We start from the raw sequence: 19860 nt of genomic DNA, 5'->3' as shown, positions 1-19860 counted from the left end.
TTTCAGAAAATTAGGACCGAACCGAACTGAATTTACACGGTTCGGTTCGGTTTTTCGGTTCCGGTTTGATTTTGCTCACCCCTACTTAAAATATAGGTAAGCAAAACGTTATTTTACTCCAATGGTATTAACTATACATGTTACTTATAATTTAAAAATTAGTATTTATCTAATATATAAGGTAATATATGTGAGAAGAGGTAGGTTTGGAGTAAATATATGTTATATTATAGGTAATATCGATGATGTGACATTATAGTGATTGGCTTTTTACTCCCTCAAATAAGGGGATGAATTTTCTCTCCCCTGAAATTTTTAGGGGTCAGGGAGTTGTGTTGCTAAGGAAAAAATCTAATTCGCGTCCATATTGCAACTGTATTTTTAAAATCTGTTAAAAATAAACTCTTGAAAAACCTATCAACAATATAATAAACAAGAAAATAAATTGCTTTAATCCTGACGGCTGACAAGAGGAAGAAAAATGAAAAAAATCTTCTTATCGACATGAATTTTTTTATTTTTTTTTGTGTGGGTGTGTTGTTACAGGAGATCTTATTTTATTTTTTAAAATTCTCTTCTCAGAAGAGATCTTATTTTACTTGAGAGTCTCACATATATTTATATATTTTTCTTACAACTTTGTATGGTAAAATTCAGAAAATGTTAAAAACCTTAAAATTATTCTCAAATAGCGTTAAATATTAAGTTGATAAAACTTGATTGATATATGTATTGAAAACAAAAAAATGCTCATGACACATTAAATCACGAAATTTGACATTGATGAACAGATCAGAAATCGTTCGGAAGTCGCTACTGTTTCTCATAAAACTTGGAAATAATTGTAAGAAAACTTAACATTTTTTTTCATCTCTCTCTCTCCTCTCTTCTGTTTTTTAATTCAACTAAAAATTTCTAGAGCTCGACGTAAACAAACAATATTTAATTGTTCTTACCTCCTAAATTTTAATCAGACATGAGCAACTGAAAAATTCACAAGTTATTCAAACAAATTAATAAAACTAAAAATCTCGTCACACCTAAACAAACATAAGATCAACGTATCTAACATGATTACTTAGACCCGTGATGAATATATCATCTATTTGTGAAACAGATCTTTTCAACAGTAAATGATGATTATATTAATCTTTACGCGTGATTAGCATTAACTTTCCCATATTCCCTTGATCTAAAGTTAAAAAATTCTTTATCGTATTTGATGGGTTGATGGTTGAAGCTGAGCTAATTCTTAGAAGATAGGAAATGGTAGCAGAGGGTTGTTGAGTAATGGATGACTAATCAGCCGTGACATTTTTATACGTAATTTGTACACATTCATGTATGTTCATACTTTCTTTATCGGTTTTCCTAGTGTGCCCATATGTACATGCTAAACGCGAATTTTTATAAGTTTGGGAGATTTTAATTGGCTCTGGACCTCCAGCAAATAGAACAACCACATCAATCAAAACCTCCCAAACATATTAAATTCCACGCTTAGTACATGCCCATGACAAACACACACCAGACAAACCCTTTCTTTATACATGGAGTAACTCTCGTAGACTTTCCAGGCTGCTTCTATAACCGTGCTACCAAACTATTCCTTTGTTTTCAGCATCTGTTACTATTCCTTTGTTTTTACTCTTCAAATTATATTCTCAGAATCAAAATCTAATAAAACCCGGATTAGAAGTATCGGTTTTATTTCCGTCCCGATAAACACGTCTATATTCTAAACGAGAAAAAGCAACTTGTCGAAAAAAAGTTAGAAAAATAGAATAAAAAGCAGCAAGTTTCCACAAAAGAATAGGTCAGTCAACCACCCTCCAACTCTACACCAATAATCAAATCTCAGACAACTGAACCTGTCTTCCTGACCACCTTCCTTGTATGACATGTCTCTATAAAAATCAACTCCCCCTTCTCTCTCATTGATATTTTCAACCATTCTCACAAACAAACCAAAGACTTGCCTTGCACAATCAACTTGTCTTTGTGTATCAAAGTTGACACAGACCATATTCTCAGAACCTGGTCTATAAATCCTGTTTGGTCTAGTCCAAAACCAACTGGCTTCATCTTTGTTCACCTGAATCTCAAGCTGACCTCAATGGACAGGTTACAAAAAACACTAGTGTTCTCTTGTGTCCTGTTTTGTGTCTTTGCATCAAGTTTAGCTCAGGACTGTAAGAATTACCAATTCAAGAGTAACAATTTATTCAGCACTTGTAGTAGCCTGCCTGTACAAAATGCCTTCTTGCATTGGACTTATCATGCCGCAAACCACACCGCTGATATCGCCTTTCGACACGCTGGGGTCTCGAGTTCACGGTGGGTTGCATGGGCGCTGAATGTGGATAAATCAGGGATGCTTGGAGCTCAAAGCTTGGTAGCCTTTACGAACTCGAGTACTAGTGCTATCCGGGCCTATACTTCACCTATTTCGGCTTATACGACGACTTTGGCTCCAGGGAAACTCAGCTTTGATGTTCCGAAGATCAGTGCTGAGTTTTCGAGCAGTGGTGATGAGATTATTATTTTTGCTACCTTGAATCTTCCGTCTGGACGCACAAGTTTTAATCAGGTGTGGCAAGAAGGCCCTGTTCAGAGTGGTGCTCCCGGGGCACATGCACAGAATTCGGCTAATACGGGATCTACTGGAACTGTGGACTTTAGTTCGGGCCAGACAAGTGCTGGTGGTGGTATTGGGAACTCCAAAAAACGAAAAAGAAATGTAAGTCCATCAATTTTCTGATTTCTTCAAAAGGCGTATTACAGGACACCCTGACCTGCCTAGGATTTAAATTTTCTGAATTTAATTCTATTAAAAATTCTTTTAGAATAATTGATCTTGCGGGATGTGTATTACATGAATATTTTTGTCCAATTAGATGAAATTAGTACCAGAAAAGATTGAGCCAGAGTTAATTTCAACATTGGGAATACTTATACCACTAAACTATCCCATGATCTTGAGTCTTAATTGACGAAGAGTCTGATACAGAGGACTAATTTCAGATGTCTTGGAATGAATTTTTGCAATCAATTTAGAGATTAGGATATGATTGGTACTGGATAGTGGATTCTGATTCTGATGCTTTTACAGGTTCACGGTGTGCTGAACACAGTGGCTTGGGGAATTTTGTTGCCTTTGGGAGCATTGACAGCCAGGTACTTGAAGGTCTTCAAATCAGCTGATCCGGCCTGGTTTTACCTTCACGCGTTCTGCCAATCTTCAGCCTACATCGTCGGTGTTGCTGGATGGGGTACTGGGCTCAAACTCGGCAGTGATTCCCCTGGAGTCACCTATGACACACATAGAAATATTGGGATAACTCTATTCATCCTCGGAACTCTGCAGGTACTTTAAGGCCTCGATTTCAATTATGTACCTAAACAAGCATAAACAAAATGAATCCGTATCTATTGACTATAATTACAAGAATAGCATACTTCTACAATTGAATGAAATTAGCGACCAAAATTTATGTTACTATGTTCTGAATTCAGGTATTCGCCCTGCTCTTGAGGCCAAAGAAGGATCACAAATACAGATTGTACTGGAACATGTACCACCACGCAGTTGGATACACGGTCATAGCTCTAAGCATTGTCAACATATTCAAAGGATTCGACATCCTGGACCCGGCCAAGAAATGGAAAAGAGCATACATTGGTGTCATTATCTTTCTGGCAGCTGTTGCAGCAATACTAGAGGCCTTAACCTGGATTATTGTTCTAAAGAGGAAAGATAATGAATCCGATAAATACCCACACGGTGTTAACGGAACCAATGGAAATGGAAACGGAAATGGAGCTAATGGATATGGACATGGTGGTTACAGATCACAAGCAGCTTAGATTGTTTACTGAAACAGCTGGTACTTTGTTATATATTTATTTATCTTTAGGTTGCTGTGTTCTGAGGATTTTTTGGGGCCTCTATATATTTGTGGTAGAGTAGTTTTCACCATTTGATGTTGTAGCCATTTTTTTCTCTCGTGACCTCTTTCTTTCTTTTGGACTCTATTCTGAGCATTGTATGATAGTGTTATTTTTCTTGGTATATACGGTATTGTTTTACATGAGTTTTCTCTGTTTGTCATCTTACCAGCATCCCATTGAGGATATATCACCAATGCCACAAAGAACTAAACACGAAAAGATTACATATCCCGTCTTTTATGAAAACAGAATCCATACCTTTTTTCATATCAGATTCCGGTGTGATGACTGCAGAAGCAACTGAGTCTAGAATTTTGTGGTTTTTACTTGTGATGATATCACTAATCAGCAAAACCCGCGGAATTCAGATGTTCATTTTGACAATAGCAAGGTAATCAGTAATCAAGAAATTCATAGAAAAACAGAGAGATCTTGTCCCGAGATTATCAAGTATAGCAACCATGCAGATTGAATTAAGAATTTAATCACGTAATTAAGAATTTAATCACGTAATCTGATTAAGGTTAGTATGGCTGCACGGAAAAAAGCATGTGAATCTGCAGAACCAAGCACGGTTGTTATCAGGCCAGGAACATATATGGTTGGCCTGTTACATTTCAGGGTCCCTGTAAAGCTCCCATTATGTTTCGGTCTCAAGGAACATTGATAGCTCCCGCGGATATTAACAGGCTAAAGTCGCAAGATGGTTGGATAATTTTCCAATCCATCGACAATCTGATGCTCTCAGGAGGTACATTCGACCGGCAAGGATCAGTTACCTGGTCCAGACATTTATGCGGCAAAACTGGAAAATGCAAATCGCTTCCCATAGTAATAAACTTTTATGCTATAATTTGTGTTCATTTTGTTACTAGTAAACAAGAAAGTTTCACTTGCTGCTAAATGCAATTGCATCTTGAATAAAATTTTACGTATTAGACCTGAAATTTGACATAATGGAGGAATTTGGTGAGTTTTCTTAAGCATTCTGAATCTTTGCTGCTAAGAACATGCGTTTTGAGGATTTAGTAATGCAAAGCGTTGGTACTCCAGTTATGGTGGATCAAAAGTATTGTCCCTTTAGCAATCGCGACGAACAGGTATGCCCGAATCTTCTACTGCAGCAGCTTTGCAAATCCAAATCACCTTTGGAAAATTTTCATTCATATATTTACTGTAGGCACCATCGCGAGTAAAGACCAGTGATGTTAGCTTTAAAGGAATAAGGGGAACATTATCGACAAAACTAGCAGTGAAGATAGTGTGCAGAAGAGGCACGCCGTGCCAGAATGTGGAGATGACAGACACCAATTTGGCCTACACTGGAAAAGATGGACCTGCTTTTTTCTCATTGTGCTAATGTTTCACCTGGACTTTCTGGACATCTCGAACCCCCTGCTTGTACTACTAAATCATAGGCCAAATTTTCCTTAAAATTAGTAGATAGATGTGGACATACTACTTATGCTTCCATACATGTAAATACCAAGAACAATTATCCAAGTCCCAAGACATGGCTTCTATAAACAAGAAAATGCGGCATGTTAATGTTAATTTTTCCCTTGGACTAATATTAGTGCCACCAGGCCAGAGCCAAATGCAATCACATTGGCCAGCAATTTGGTTTTTACAACATTGGTGGGATAATGTTGAGTAATGTGGTTGTGGAGCTTGGTTGTGGCATTACTGTGCCATGCCAGAATGTAACAGCAGTTGTGTTACTTAGCTTGCACAAGTTGCAATCAGGATTTAAAAAATATATTATGTTGGCAGCAACATATCAATTTTTTTAAATTTTTTTTTTAAACTAGCAACATATCAATTTTATTTTCACGGACAAGAATGTTCATATATAAGTATACCTTTGGTTCCGATGGTTAACATTTGAGACACTATATAATTTTATAAATTATTTTATTTTTATTTTAAAAAAAGAAAATATCAAAAAAATATTATAAAGCTTATCTTATACATATCCTTGTGCTTGTCAAGTAATGGAAAAGAATTCGTTAAGATAATTTTACGAATTTATCTTCTCACTTCTGTCTCTCACAATTCCATTAGAAATTTCTGATCATACACATGATTTAATTTTTGACACTTATGGTGTTGTCATATTCGCGTTTTATGTCGGGTGTGTTAAATGCATAGGATACTTAAACTAACGAGTATCAAAATTCTCAACAAAATAACATCGGGCCTATTAGCTCAGCTGGTTAGAGCGTCGTGCTAATAACGCGAAGGTCGCAGGTTCGAGACCTGCATGGGCCATTTTTTGGTTTTCCCCGACATCAATAGCCATCTTTTTTTTATTTTTTTTATTGTTTATTATTTCTATATATTTAATAATTCAAACAACTAATCTTATATTGCAAAATAAACACTACTGAAATCAGGTATGATCTCCCGAATATGTGAAATTTAATTCATATTGTCAATACCCTATAATCTACTTAAGTTATTAATTATGGTGATACCTAAAATTGGCTTTAGTTTTCTTTTTCAACCCATCTTTATCATCGATTTATCATTTATTATATTTTGTATTTAATAATTTAGCAACTAATTTTGTATTTACGTACTACATCAGAAAACCAAGTATATCTAGAATTATTTCGAGAATATATGAAACTTACGGGGGTGTATTCGATTGGGATTTTAATGGATTGTTTTTAATCTATGGATTTTAATGGATTGTGTGTGATTTTGGTTTTGTGCGAATTCTTGATAAAATGTCGCAGAGTTTATAGGATTTAAGCACAATATTTCAAAATCCCATTGATTTTGGTGGGATTTCAAAAAACTTAAAATACACTGAAGAATGCCACAAAATCCATCATTTTATGAAATGCAAAAAAATCCATCAGCATTTGAATACCATCAGATTTTAATGGATTTTAAAGAATCCCAATTGAAAATCGGATTTTAAAGCATAATTTAAAATCCTAATTGAATACCACCAGATTTTGTAACATAATTTAAAATCCCAATTGAATACCTCAAGATTTTAATGGATTTCAAACAATCCCAATCGAATACCCTCGGATTTCATGAATGCAAAAAAATACTTTAAAATCTCAATCCAATACACCCCTATTAATTCATATGACGACTACGGTAAACCTGGAATTCTGGATTGTAGTTTACTTGGGTTGTTTCTTGTTGTCATATGGATTCTTCCAGCATATTTTTAGTAAAAAGTATATTATTAAATTTAATTATCCATTTATTGTTGGTGAGACATCATTATTTCTCTACTCAGAAGAAACCAAAAACAACTCAGACTCGACAGACTGTACATATGGCTTCCATAACTAAAGAATCAAGGGAAGAGGACCTACTGATGCACTGACAATATAATCTACCACCCAAATTAATTATTATTATATTATTATTGCCGTTGCCGTTATCACTTTAATTGTATTATTATCGATATTTAATTTTAAAGGTGATTTGATATCTCATCCCCCTTCTCAACAACAGAATGGAAAATTGCTTTTCTCATTGTCATTGTTTAAGACTACTAGTCATGATTCCTTAATCATACACTTATCTGCTTAATCTCTATGTATTAGTAGTCTATGAAGACACCGACAGTCAAGGTGCCGACAAGTTTAAAAAGTAAATTAACAAGTTTTTCTCTAATCCAATGATTAAAGTTGCAAAATATTACTGAGTCATGGCCAAGTGCTAAAGCCACATGTTCTTCACACTTGAACATCTGAGTGAGTCAAAAACTGAATAAGTTGCACGATTTAAGTTGAAAGTGCCAACAAGGTACATTTATATACAAGAAACAGCTAGTTTCTTTTTAATCAATTAGATTAATGTTAAATCATTAACAAAAGAGGGTATGTGCAGCTACCATATACTAATTTAAACCTGAATAATACACTTCCTGGTGTAATGGTTCATTTTCTATCTACCTACTGATAATAGGGTCCAGATCCTGACACACATATAATAATATACGTTCAGCGGAAAAAACGCACGTTAATCCTAAATTTTTGATGTATATACAAAGAGTCGGTATCATCATTCAAAAGAAAATTGTCTCATCTTGGAATTTTTCACGTCGAGCACTTTTTTCTCGCAAAACGTATACTAGTATCATTCGTATGTTCTGGACCAGGCCTTAGCAATAATGCATGCATTGTGAGTAGTGCAAAATACGAATTCGGGTTGGGGGTTTTCGGGTTCGGGTCGAATTCGGGTTGACCCAAAATCAACCCAGAAAAATCGGGTCATTTTCGGGTTGAATTCGGGTTACCCGAAATTGACCCGAAATTACCCGAAAATTAATATATAATATAAATATTATATATATTTATATTATTTATATTATTTTTATAAAATTTATTAGTTAAATTTAATATAAAATTATTTAATTTAATAAAAATTAATTTATTTGGATTAAAATAATATTTATTTATTATTAAAAAAATATTTTTATTAATAAATATTAATTTTCGGGTCGGGTTCGGGTTACCCGCGGGTAGTGCGGGTCGGGTTCGGGTCGGGTATTCTGACCCATTAAATTTTCGGGTCGGGTTCGGGTTGGGTAAATTTTTTGACCCGCGACTGTCAACCCGACCCGAACCCGACCCGAAACCCGAAATTGCCAGCCCTAGGCCTTAGCAATAATGCATGCATTGTGAGTTTGTAACCCTTTAAATTATTAACAAATCTTCCCAGCTGATATAAACACAAGTACCTTAAGCTCTGAAGCCTTGTCTCCCCACCTGAAATCTCTCATACTTCACAATATGAAGCTCCTTTCAGGGATCACACTCTCTCTCCTACTTGCCCTCCTCTTTGCCACCACGATCACCACCGATGCTCATAACATCACACGCATCCTTGCCAAGCACCCGGAATTTTCAACCTTCAATCACTACCTGACTATCACGCATCTTGCAGCTGAGATCAATCGTCGCCTGACCATCACTGTTTGTGCTGTAGATAATGCAGGTATGTCTGATCTTCTCTCCAAGCATCTCTCCATCTTCACCATCAAGAATGTCCTTGCCCTTCATGTATTTTCCGACTACTATGGCAGCAAGAAGCTTCACCAAATCACCCATCGTTCCACCCTTACTGCTACCATGTTTCAAGCAACTGGCAAGGCAGAAGGAATATCTGGTTATGTCAACATTACTGACGTTAAAGGTGGGCGTGTGGGATTTGCACAGGAAGACAACGCTGCAAAATTTGAATCCTTCTTTGTGAAAACTATTGTGGAAAAGCCTTACAACATATCCGTGATACAAATAAGTCAGATACTAACATCCCCTGAAGCTGAAGCTCCTGTAGCTGCCCCATCAGTAAATATAACAGATATAATGAAGGCTAAAGGATGCAAAGCTTTTTCAGACTTGTTAACTTCAGAAGGCGCTATGGACACTTTTGTGCAAACTGTCGATGGAGGATTGACGATTTTTTGTCCTAGTGATGATGTTCTTAAATCTTTTATGCCCAAGTACAAAAATTTGACAGAGGAAGGGAAATTGTTGATACTACTATATCACGGTGTTCCAGAGTACAATTCTATGGGGACATTAAGGTCACATAACGGTGTGATAGATACTCTGGCACTTGAGGGGGCAAATAGTTATAATTTTACAGTACAAAATGACGACGAAGGAGTGTCATTAAAGACTAAGGTGGTAACAGCATCAATAAAAGCAACACTGGTAGATGACGAGCCACTGGCTGTTTACAAGATAGACAAAGTTCTGCTACCCAGGGAGCTGTTTAATACAGATGCTCCAAAGAGCAAGAAAGGTTCAACGAGTGAGGATGAGGAAGCAGAGGCGCCAGGGCCTGCAGATGATGAAGATGCAGCAGATGACACGGCCAGTGATGATAACAGCTCTACGAGTATTGGTGGTGTGAGGATTGTGGTGACAGTACTGTTGGGACTGTTGTTAGGGGTACTGGCTTCTCTTTGAGTTTCAAGGATTTTCGATGATTACAGACAGGGTGAGCTGGTGACACATGAGGAACAATAATAGATATAAAATGATTGCTATATGTTCTCTTTCTTTACAAAATTTTATTGGTAAGGCTGCTTTCTTTCGTATTGATTGTAATTATTTCCGGGCCTGAATGTGTGCTGGTGATCCTCTGTATGATTTGTGAATGAATGTATCCTCTTCTTTAATTTTGCTTTGAATTTGATACAAGGAACAAAATTTAAACTGACACTGTGTCGGTGTTTTATAAGCTTTAAATAGATCCCAACTGTCTTGCAACTTCTATGGCAGAGTATCATTCTAAATGTGAGGACTAGCATAGCAGTCTTTAGCTGATTCACTCATTACAGCTCCACTTGAAAAGTATATTACTAAATATGGGTCCTATATAAGCTGGTTCTTTCAACAATTTGGATATTAAACACATGACTTTACCATTCTGACAAAAGAGAACGCATCAAGCAATAAGCAAATATTCTTTCCTACTATAGCACTTGTGTGGTCCAAAACTAGTTGGCAAGAAGAAATTAGGTCTGGCCTGTGGGAGATAATATTGTGTCTTCATGATTTTCCGGCCCAAAATATTTAATGTCATAAAAAAAGCTAAGCATAAAGCAACAAAACAAAACTCTGGGAGCCTAACTAATTTATGCTAAGCATAAATATATACACTGGTACTAAAATTTAATTCATAGCATGAATTAAAACTTGTGCAGCACATTATAATTTGCTTATAAATATAATACTAATATATCATCAAAGTTTAGAAGAAAAAAAAAAATAAAGCTTGATTAATCTACCTAGACACCAGACAACCACCTAAAGGGCATAATAATACCTTTTCTCATAGCTCTGTTACTGTGGGTCTAGCACAGGAATCCTCATGTCTCATCCTAGGCACCTGACTAGCTCTCCACAAACACTAACTATATTCACAGTTGAGTAGGGAAGACAGTCCTTGTTTGATCAAATTTAAGAGTGACTTAGTATATTTAGATTATTTTAACAATCATCAATAGCTTAGGCTTGTATAGAGCACCTGCCTTTAAAATTGAACAGTACAACAATTTCCACATTATGTTTTTATTTTGACCGGAATATGATTGATCAATTTACTATACAACCAAACACTTCATATTATTTTATTGCTCACGCAAGTAAAAACATGTCCCACACAATCAAACCTACTAAACAACATCATTAGTAATATGCATCGCAAACCTTCATAAATTACATGCATCTGAATCCAATCAAGGAGTGAAAAAGTAAATATCACCTAAGCGATCATTGCTGTCTGAATTGCCACCATACACCAACAATCCCTCTTTGTCATCTAGCTGACCAGCTGCATAAGCGCACCACCCACGAGGGCCAGGGTGATCACTGGAATTTGCTCCATCCTCCAAGCGTTTCCACTCCAATGCGTCTGTGTCTAGTACAAAGAACTCAGAAGAAAATTTCCCAGCACCCAGGTGGCCTAAATCGCTTGGGTCGACTTCCCCACCATAGATGAATATAGACTTCCCAATCCCAACTGTTGAAAACACAGAACGGGCTGTAGGTTTTTCACCTCTTGTCTCTACTTGGACCCATTTCTCATTAGCTGGATCAAAAAAATGCACATCATCAAGCTCCACGCCTGAAAAACCATACACTACCCAGATCTTCCCTTGAGCTACAGCCAGCCCAGGCCCACCTCTGCCTTTGCAATTCTCCCCGGGTAAGGGAAAACTTAACCATTTTTTATCAACAGTATCATAAGCCCACAGGTCATTAAGACGGCCATTATTGCCACAGCCACCAAATACATACACATGGCGGTCATCTGAGGTTATTGAGTGATAGCTTCGATGAGGAGGCCCAGTGTCCCCGCTAGAGACTAAGGTCCACTTGCTTGTGCACGTGTTGAAAGAGTAAAGCTCATTAAGTTCCTTGTGTGTAGAGTCCCTACCGCCAAACACATAGATAGTGTCGCCAATAGATGCCATAGTTACACCAACTCGTGGTGGAGGGATATCACCGGTCACACTTACCACTGACCATGTCAGCTCATTGAGATCAAACACATACAAGTTGCTATCAACTGGGACACGTGGCTTGAACTCACCACCAAAGGCATAGGCCTTTTGTCCTGCCATGGTAATTGCATGTGAACTTCTTGCTCCAGGACCAGTTCCTTTCTGATCCAGCTGCATAGGGTGAAACTAACATTGTTAAACACTTAAGCTAGTAATAAGCAATCCTTTAGTATTATATGCAACTTCTCTTGGTCTAACATATCATCTATTCATGCTACTATGCTTCCAAAAAACAAAACAAAATAAGGCACATTCATATGAAGAAGTGTGACTAATGTTGCAGTCCACCTGCAGAAAATTCTTATATTATTAGACAAAAAGAGGAACGGCAATGCTTCAAGTATATGATAACTTTTTAAAAACATTAATATCATGAATAAATTTCGACACCTATGAGTAAACAAACTACTATGAAACATATATATTACTGGTTACTAGTTAAAATTAAAATGCAAACATACTAAAAAAAGTATGAAACACTTACAAGTTACATGTATCTAGTAAAAAAGGTTAAGACAAACTTATTTTCATGTAAACAAGTAATTATCCTTCTGGCTCATATTGGTCATTAACTTGGATAAATTCTTAGTTGATTTAAATAGATCTTCCATGTAAACTCGAGGAGCACACAAAAATCTAGCAATCATTAAACTTTTCTACTACTTGCTTTTGCTCGACATTGATTCTGAAAGTAGTAAATTAACCATTTCAGAATTATCTTTTTTATTTTCCAACTTCAAGAAATTTAATCCCGTTTTCCCTGCTTGCTACGAACCAATACCATGCTCTAGCAGCCAATCCCGTGTAAATTCTAAAGCAATCAGCAAAAAAATACTACTGGTGTAAAATACAAACAAACATGATGATACGAACTTAACAACGTCTGTCCGAAAATCCTATGTATTAACAACAAATAAAAACATCCTATGTTGTAAACCAAACATAAAATGGTCCGTAAACACTAAACAGACATGTCACATAAAAAGTAAAAACAACATGGCAATATCACTTACAACAATTCAAATTGTTTTACAATTTTTCAAAATTAAAATATAAAAGCAGTAAATACTCTACTCTAAATTTTCCATCAGTCGAAGAGTAAGACAGAAATTAACTAAAACATTTACGGATTAAAAGAACCAAAAATAATGATAAAATAAATAAATAACCTTGACCCATTTTCCCTGAGCCACCATTGCCGGAAAATAATGCTAACCCGCCGGATATACAGACGCCGATCGCTGACTTCTCTAGTGGCTTTTGAATCTTCACTGCCCCTCTTCGCTGATTGTTTTATAGTACAAGGTTTAATTTGCCTCCGTCACACTATTACATTAATGCCCTCGGGGTTACTTGAATTTACGAGGAGACCGCTGAGGTATTTTTGTAAATATTGGAATTTGCGTCTGCAATTTTGCGATTTTGGTTTAATGGCATGATCTCTGCCTTGTTTCCACTAAAACTGGTGGAGGTATATGCGTTTATTATTTTATACGAAATATACGCTGCTGACCTTAGATTGATTAGGTGTAATATATATTCAGCAAGTATTTGAAATATTTAATTAAATAATATATTATCCTTAGATATGTTGATCATGACTCATGAATTTGATATAGCGAAAAGGAAGCGGGAGTCACAATAACAATGCAATATTTACACCCAACTTATGATTTCATCAGTGAAATTAGGCGGTGTTATTACGAATATTTGATCTTGAGATGAGGAACGAATTTTCTTCTTTTTTTTGATAAAAAGGAATCAATTCATTCATCAGAAGCCATACGCCATCTACAAATATAATTGAAATTGGACAGACACTATATTATATTGCTGTTGAATCCTTTTTTTTTTAGAGGCAACTAAACGATCTTAGGATGATTTGAATGTATGTACTTGTTTTCACCTAATTGGCTTTCACCTGACTGTTATTCCATAATAACCTTCAAATCTGAATCAAACCCATGAAAATCATGCCGGTCTATAAACCTCAATCATGAAAAATACACACCAAAACAAAAACAACTCTCACAAGAAGGAAATACTAACAAAATCCAAATAAATTAGGAACTTATTAAAAAAAATAAGATTAAATAAGAAAACGAAAATAAGTAATCAAGGTTTTTCACCGGTGAAAACCGATGGAAACCTCCTCGAAAACTTTTGACGGAGGTTAGGGTTTGAGATGGAGAGAGTGTTTGGAACTTTTCTCGAGGGTTTGAGCAACGAATTTTCTTTATTATAATTACATATCTATTTGTAAAATTACATGTATTAATAACGAGTGTATAAAAGCCACTCTATAGTTATTCTCTATTTTCCGACTTCTAAAAAGAATATAAGTGGTATTATCCAAATATTCAAATAATCCATATAATTGATTAAGTTATTAAAACAATTACAGTAATCTTTTTTGAGAAATTTTTTTCAAGGATATCATAAATCATGTTTGGTCCAAGATACAACCATTCGTTTTGTTACTTCTGCGTTGCTGTTCTTTGTTTCTTTCCTTCTCTTCGGCTCTGACAGCTTTGCTATCTACTTAATTCTAACAAGTGCTTGAGTTTTTATCTTAATGTACAACAGAGTGCAGATTTCGAACTTGTTTTTGATAGATGAAACGTAAGGTTCGGACTAAAATTATGTTATAAAATCTAAATATATCCGATCCGATAACCGAAAACGCTAACAGACCTTATTTGGCCATCAAAAATCCAATTATTTGCCCGATCTGACAAGGCTTAAACAATTTTGGATATAGATTCAATCAAATTCAACCCACCACGGATCGAAAATAAAGCGATCGATAAATCATAAGCAATTAAAACCTGAATTACAGCTAGCGTTCTTTGTCGAAATAATAAAATCATCCATCATTCGAATACAAAATCGCCTGAATTCAACTTATGCAAGAAGGAAAACGATACCTAGACAATCAGAAATCAATACTAAACCAGAGACATGAGAGACCTCTAATTAAACATACGAAGGGCTGCAAACAAGAACAGGATGTAAATAACACCACAGAGATTAAAGACCGAAGGCAATTTAGCAGGAAATGATGCAGCAGAAATCCAAGTATCGTTTAAATAAGTGTACAGACTCGGAGGTGGACTAGGAGGACTAAAATCAGGCTGCTGATCACTAGTAGAGTACCCCTGAGGAGCCGGTGGAGGCGGACAATTCTCTGGATAAACAGGAGGCGGTGGAGTGACACCGTATGGCGGGTACCCTGTTGGTGCAGGAGGCGGAGTTGGTGCTGGAGGCGGACTAATTGGTGCTGGAGGCGGTGGAGAGGCGTATGGCTGGTAAGTGGATGGTGGTGGAAGCTGCGGGGCACAATCAGGGTACTGACAAGTACCTTCTCCGAAAGTGTCTGGATTGATTTTTGTGCAATTTATTGCAGACAGGAGCGCAGAAACTGCGAGCAAGTACAATAAATTCATTGAACACATCTTGCTCCTGTCTAAAATTCTGCAGAGGGGGAGAAAATGAGGAGATTGTAGATGAAAGTTGTGTATATGATAAATTTGGGCATGGAAATTAGATCCTCCAGAAAGATGACACATAGCAGGGTATTTGGCAGTTGAAGACAAGACTTTTTTGCATGGATAGTGCATGCAGACAAATGCATTTGTAACTTATAAGCTGCAGAGATCAGCAATGCGGAAATGGCCGAAGATGGTTGTGAGTTATCTACTGGAGCAAGGCCAAAATCCAAATTTAATTAAATGCCACACAATATGTGCTAGTGCAACTGCATTGATGATTTTCTTTCAATGATTTTCTTTGCATTTTCCGCTGCTTCCATTTTATTTCCAATTTTGCAGAACCACTGCACTTGATCGAATTTTTTAAAATTATTTCATCAATATCTTGATTTTTGGATGGAGAATAAATATCAATTTATATTTCTTTAATTATCAAGTCTTACCGTAATTTCTCCAGATTTTATCATATTTTATTACTTCATCTTTTTTTATAAGTGGTTTTAATATGAATACATATTCAACTTTTTTGACTATATGATTAAAAAAAATTATATTTTAAATATTTATTTATAATATATTTTTGTTAGAAAAATGCATATACCACCCAAATCAAATATTTGAATACCCATGTTACAGATATTATATGTCACTCTGTAACGACAATTATATAGAAAATTAGTGATAATAATTATTTGCATTGTATAAAAAAATAAAAAACCTCTAATAAATAGAAAATGGTGAATAAAAAAAATACTACTCTCTGTCCTGCTAGCTTGTTTAGCCTGAAGGATGGGCCTGAACACGCTTTTTAAGACTCCTTTCATAAATTATTTTTATTTTTTCTAAATAAAAATTTAATATTTAAATATTTATAACAAGAAAATTGAACATAAATTATGCACCTTAAAGTTTTAAATATTATATATACCACTCAAAATTACCTATAAATTAAATAAACTAGCTTATAGCCCGTGCAAGGTACGGGAGCTTTTTAATTATTTATAAATTTCTTAAATATATTTTAAATGGTGTGAAGAAATTTTATTTATAAATAATAAATTAAAATTTTCAATAAAATAAAATTCGAAATTATAATTTGTTTATAAGTTAGAACTGTGGTAAATACATCATCAAGGCCATTAATGGTTTCAAATAAACTATTGTAATGAAGCCATTTTTTTTCTCGTATGTACCCTGCCAAAGTATTAAATTTTTTTTATCAAATTTTAATATATTTTGAGTGGAATACGTTATTGCCAACTCTTATTAGATTATATTTATAAATGTATTTTATATTAGAATTATTATAGTGTGATTTAAATAGCCCGCAAGGGTTGGTTTAGCTGGTTAAAGAGAGGACATGTATTCTCTTGGTCACAGGTTCGACTCCCAAAGGGTGGATTAACGCTATTGCGTGATCCGAAGGGTAGTGGTTGCGGGTTCTTAGGTTACAAAAAAATAAAAAAATATATAATGTGATTTAAATATTTTCCAAAAAATTTATATGGTTCTAAATTAAAATTGATAAACATAATTTGTTGTGATTTAAATATTTTTCAAAAAAATTATATGGTTCTAAATTAAAATTGATAAACATAATTTGTTTTTGAATTAAGAAAAGGAATCATAAACATGCAATAAGAAGGTAGAATCTATTTTGGATTAAGAAAAAGTTTTTGTATTTGCTAATCACATAAATCCGGCTTATTAATTTTAAAATATATTATAAAAAAATTGTGACGGTGAGATTCATATGTTTCTACGAATAAAACTGGTAGAAAATATTTATTTGGGATTAAAAAAATCATATACACGTGAAAGACAGAATTTGTTTTGGATTCAGAAAAGCAATTATAAATATGCAAGGTGATATCAGTTGCCTTGTAGAACAGAAGTTAATTTTCCAATCTAACGGTGCTTATTTGTTCAATATAAGATCCAACGGATGATAATATTTTGGACCAGAAGACCATGCGACCAAATTATCTCCCTTACGCTTATTATATATAAGTATATAATGAGGTAAATAAGTGAGAGGAGGGTAAAGTACTACTATAAAACTAGGGCGAACCCGTTAGTAATTGTACCTGCATGTGAGATACATTGTATGATAATTTAAATATTTTTTAAATATATTAACCTTAATAAATAAATCATTATTTTTCAATAAAAAGTCCCTAATAAATAAAAAGTGGTGAATAAAATACGGAAAACAGTTACTCCTACTTCTCCCGTCTCAATTTACAGATCTCTTTTGGAAAAAAAAATTATCCCAAAATACTTGTCTCTCTTCTTTCAATACAATTTTATCTCTATATTTATTAGGGTTAAATATCAATCAGGTGACTAATTCGATGACTCAAGTTGGTCACTGATTGAAAAAGTGACTCAAATGAATTACTCATTTAAAAATTTGTATAAAAAATATCACTTCATCGTTAGTCGAAATTCTGAAAATTTTATATATTGAGTTTCGCACATTTTTTATGAATGGTATTGCATCCAAATGAAAGGTACCGAGTTCTACTATTTTAGCTAATATTGTTAGATTTTTAAAAATTTATCAACTATTTATTTTTAATTTTTTGATTGTTTTATTTAATTTAAATAAAAATAAATAGTTGATCAAATTTTAAAAATCTAAAAATATTTGTTAAAATAGTAGAACTCGGTACCTTTCATTTGGATGCAATACTATTCATAAAAAATGTACGAAATTCAATATATAATACTTTCAGAATTTCGACTAACGATAGAATGATATTTTTGATATAAATTTTTAAATGAGTAACTCATTTGAGTCACTTTTTCAATCATTGACCAACTTAATCATATTTAATCCATATTTATTATGTTTTTTTTGAAACTCAATTCTATTCTCCTTTATCACGTACTAATGATATCTGAGATAAAATTATATCTAACTAACTATTTTTTTAATATGTATGTTTTTTTGAAAAGAACATATGAATTGAGACGCATAAATTACCTGCAATCTGCATGTGATACTCCCTCCGTCCCAGTCAATAGTATACATTGGGGGACGGGGGCGCGGCACGGACTTTAATGCTTCAATATAGTATAGTTCTGTAAATTATTTTTAAGATTTTCTTTTTTTGTATAAAAATATAACATTTATACTTTTATACAAAAAAAGAAAATCTTAAAAATAAGTTGTAGAACTATGTTTTATAAGAGCCTTAAAAAGCGGCGTGTCGAGCAGTGAAAAAGAAACGTATACAATTGACTGGGACGGAGGGAGTATAAAATTGTCCCCATCAATTTAAAGGAAGTGGGAAAAGAATAAGCAGAGGGTAGTGAGTTGGTTGACACAAGGAGCCAGCTTGCATTTTTGTAGGGAACTACGAATTCCAGTAACCAAGGTGCATTCATATAATGAACGTGTGTAAAGTACCATAAATGCGTATTTGTCAGAATTATCAAATCTTCTTTGTGTCTGCTGTCACTTCTTTCCACTTAGAGTACTACTCCCTCCGTCCCAAATTAACTGTCCAGTTTGACTTTTTGATGGTCAATTTGACCCAACTTTGACTGAAAATTAAAAATTATTCTTTTACAATTTTACAAAACTGAAAAATATATTCTAAAATAGATTTGATAATCTTTTCAATGATATATATTTCATAATTTTATTCAATTATTTAATATACATATTTTTCAGTCAAAGTTGGATCAAATTTATCTACACTTCTGATAGGGGTGAGCAAAAAAAACCAAAAAACCGAAACCGAGCCGAAAAACCGGAAAACCACACCGAAAAAAACTGAAACCGACAAAAACCAAAAAAAACCGTAGCTCAACCGAACCGACGGTTAACCGAACCGATGGTTACGGTTTTACACCTAAAACCGAACCAAAAAACCGAACCGCTTATATAATATTATATAATTTATTATATATTTTATATTTTATATAAAATAAATTATTACATTGGTATTATTGGTATATTATCTGCTAAGCAAGGAACTATCCACCTCAACTATAGTTACAAGTCAGCAAGTTACACTAGTTTGTTATAGAGTAGTGCTACATGCACAAAATTGGATACATAATTTTACACAAAATGACATGGCAATCTAGGTGGGGTGTTTTAATTGGTGCTATTAATGCATGTGCAGGGGGCCCATTCCAATCACAAGTTAACACATACTCATTCTGTGAATAATTCTGTACCTATTCTTGTGCATGTAGCATTTTCCTTTGTTATATTTAAATAGAGAGAGAGAGTAATAGAGTAGTTAGTAATTAACATCATTTCCATAAAGAGATACTCTGTAACTAAGCCTTGTACTGAATTCTGATAATTTCTAAGTAATGCAAGTTCGTTTTCTTAAAAAAAAAAAA

The 19860-nt window shown here is 34.4% G+C and overlaps 4 protein-coding genes and 1 non-coding gene across 5 annotated transcripts; 3 read left to right on the top strand and 2 right to left on the bottom strand.

Moving 5' to 3' along the window:
• Positions 1–1857: 1857 nt before the first annotated feature.
• LOC108223734 (cytochrome b561 and DOMON domain-containing protein At5g35735) lies at positions 1858–4094 on the top strand. The gene is made up of 3 exons (XM_017398128.2): positions 1858–2740; positions 3113–3367; positions 3517–4094. The coding sequence occupies exons 1-3, from the start codon at positions 2117–2119 to the stop codon at positions 3865–3867; spliced, it is 1230 nt and encodes a 409-aa protein (XP_017253617.1). The 5' UTR covers positions 1858–2116; the 3' UTR covers positions 3868–4094.
• A 2054-nt stretch (positions 4095–6148) lies between these two features.
• TRNAI-AAU (transfer RNA isoleucine (anticodon AAU)) lies at positions 6149–6222 on the top strand. The gene has a single exon. It is a non-coding gene; the product is annotated as a tRNA-Ile (tRNA).
• Positions 6223–8638: 2416 nt separating this feature from the next.
• On the top strand, positions 8639–10114 carry LOC108224103 (fasciclin-like arabinogalactan protein 2). Its single transcript, XM_017398657.2, has one exon. It carries the CDS (start codon positions 8718–8720, stop codon positions 9900–9902), a length of 1185 nt encoding a protein of 394 aa, XP_017254146.1. The 5' UTR covers positions 8639–8717; the 3' UTR covers positions 9903–10114.
• A 923-nt stretch (positions 10115–11037) lies between these two features.
• On the bottom strand, positions 11038–13333 carry LOC108220455 (thiohydroximate-O-sulfate sulfur/sulfate-lyase (nitrile-forming) NSP5). Its single transcript, XM_017394233.2, has 2 exons — positions 13174–13333; positions 11038–12115 (listed from the first exon to the last, which is right to left on the bottom strand). Exons 1-2 carry the CDS (start codon positions 13198–13200, stop codon positions 11177–11179), a joined length of 966 nt encoding a protein of 321 aa, XP_017249722.1. The 5' UTR covers positions 13201–13333; the 3' UTR covers positions 11038–11176.
• Positions 13334–14976: 1643 nt separating this feature from the next.
• Positions 14977–15459, bottom strand: LOC108221804 (extensin). Its single transcript, XM_017395660.1, has one exon. The coding sequence runs from the start codon at positions 15457–15459 to the stop codon at positions 14977–14979; it is 483 nt and encodes a 160-aa protein (XP_017251149.1).
• Positions 15460–19860: the final 4401 nt, after the last annotated feature.

This window comes from Daucus carota, chromosome 5 (genome assembly GCF_001625215.2).
Source record: "Daucus carota subsp. sativus chromosome 5, DH1 v3.0, whole genome shotgun sequence".
In the NCBI taxonomy this organism is placed as follows: Eukaryota; Viridiplantae; Streptophyta; class Magnoliopsida; order Apiales; family Apiaceae; genus Daucus; species Daucus carota.
The sequence above is the reverse complement of the archived record's forward strand: the minus strand, read 5'-3'. Positions and strand labels throughout refer to the sequence as shown.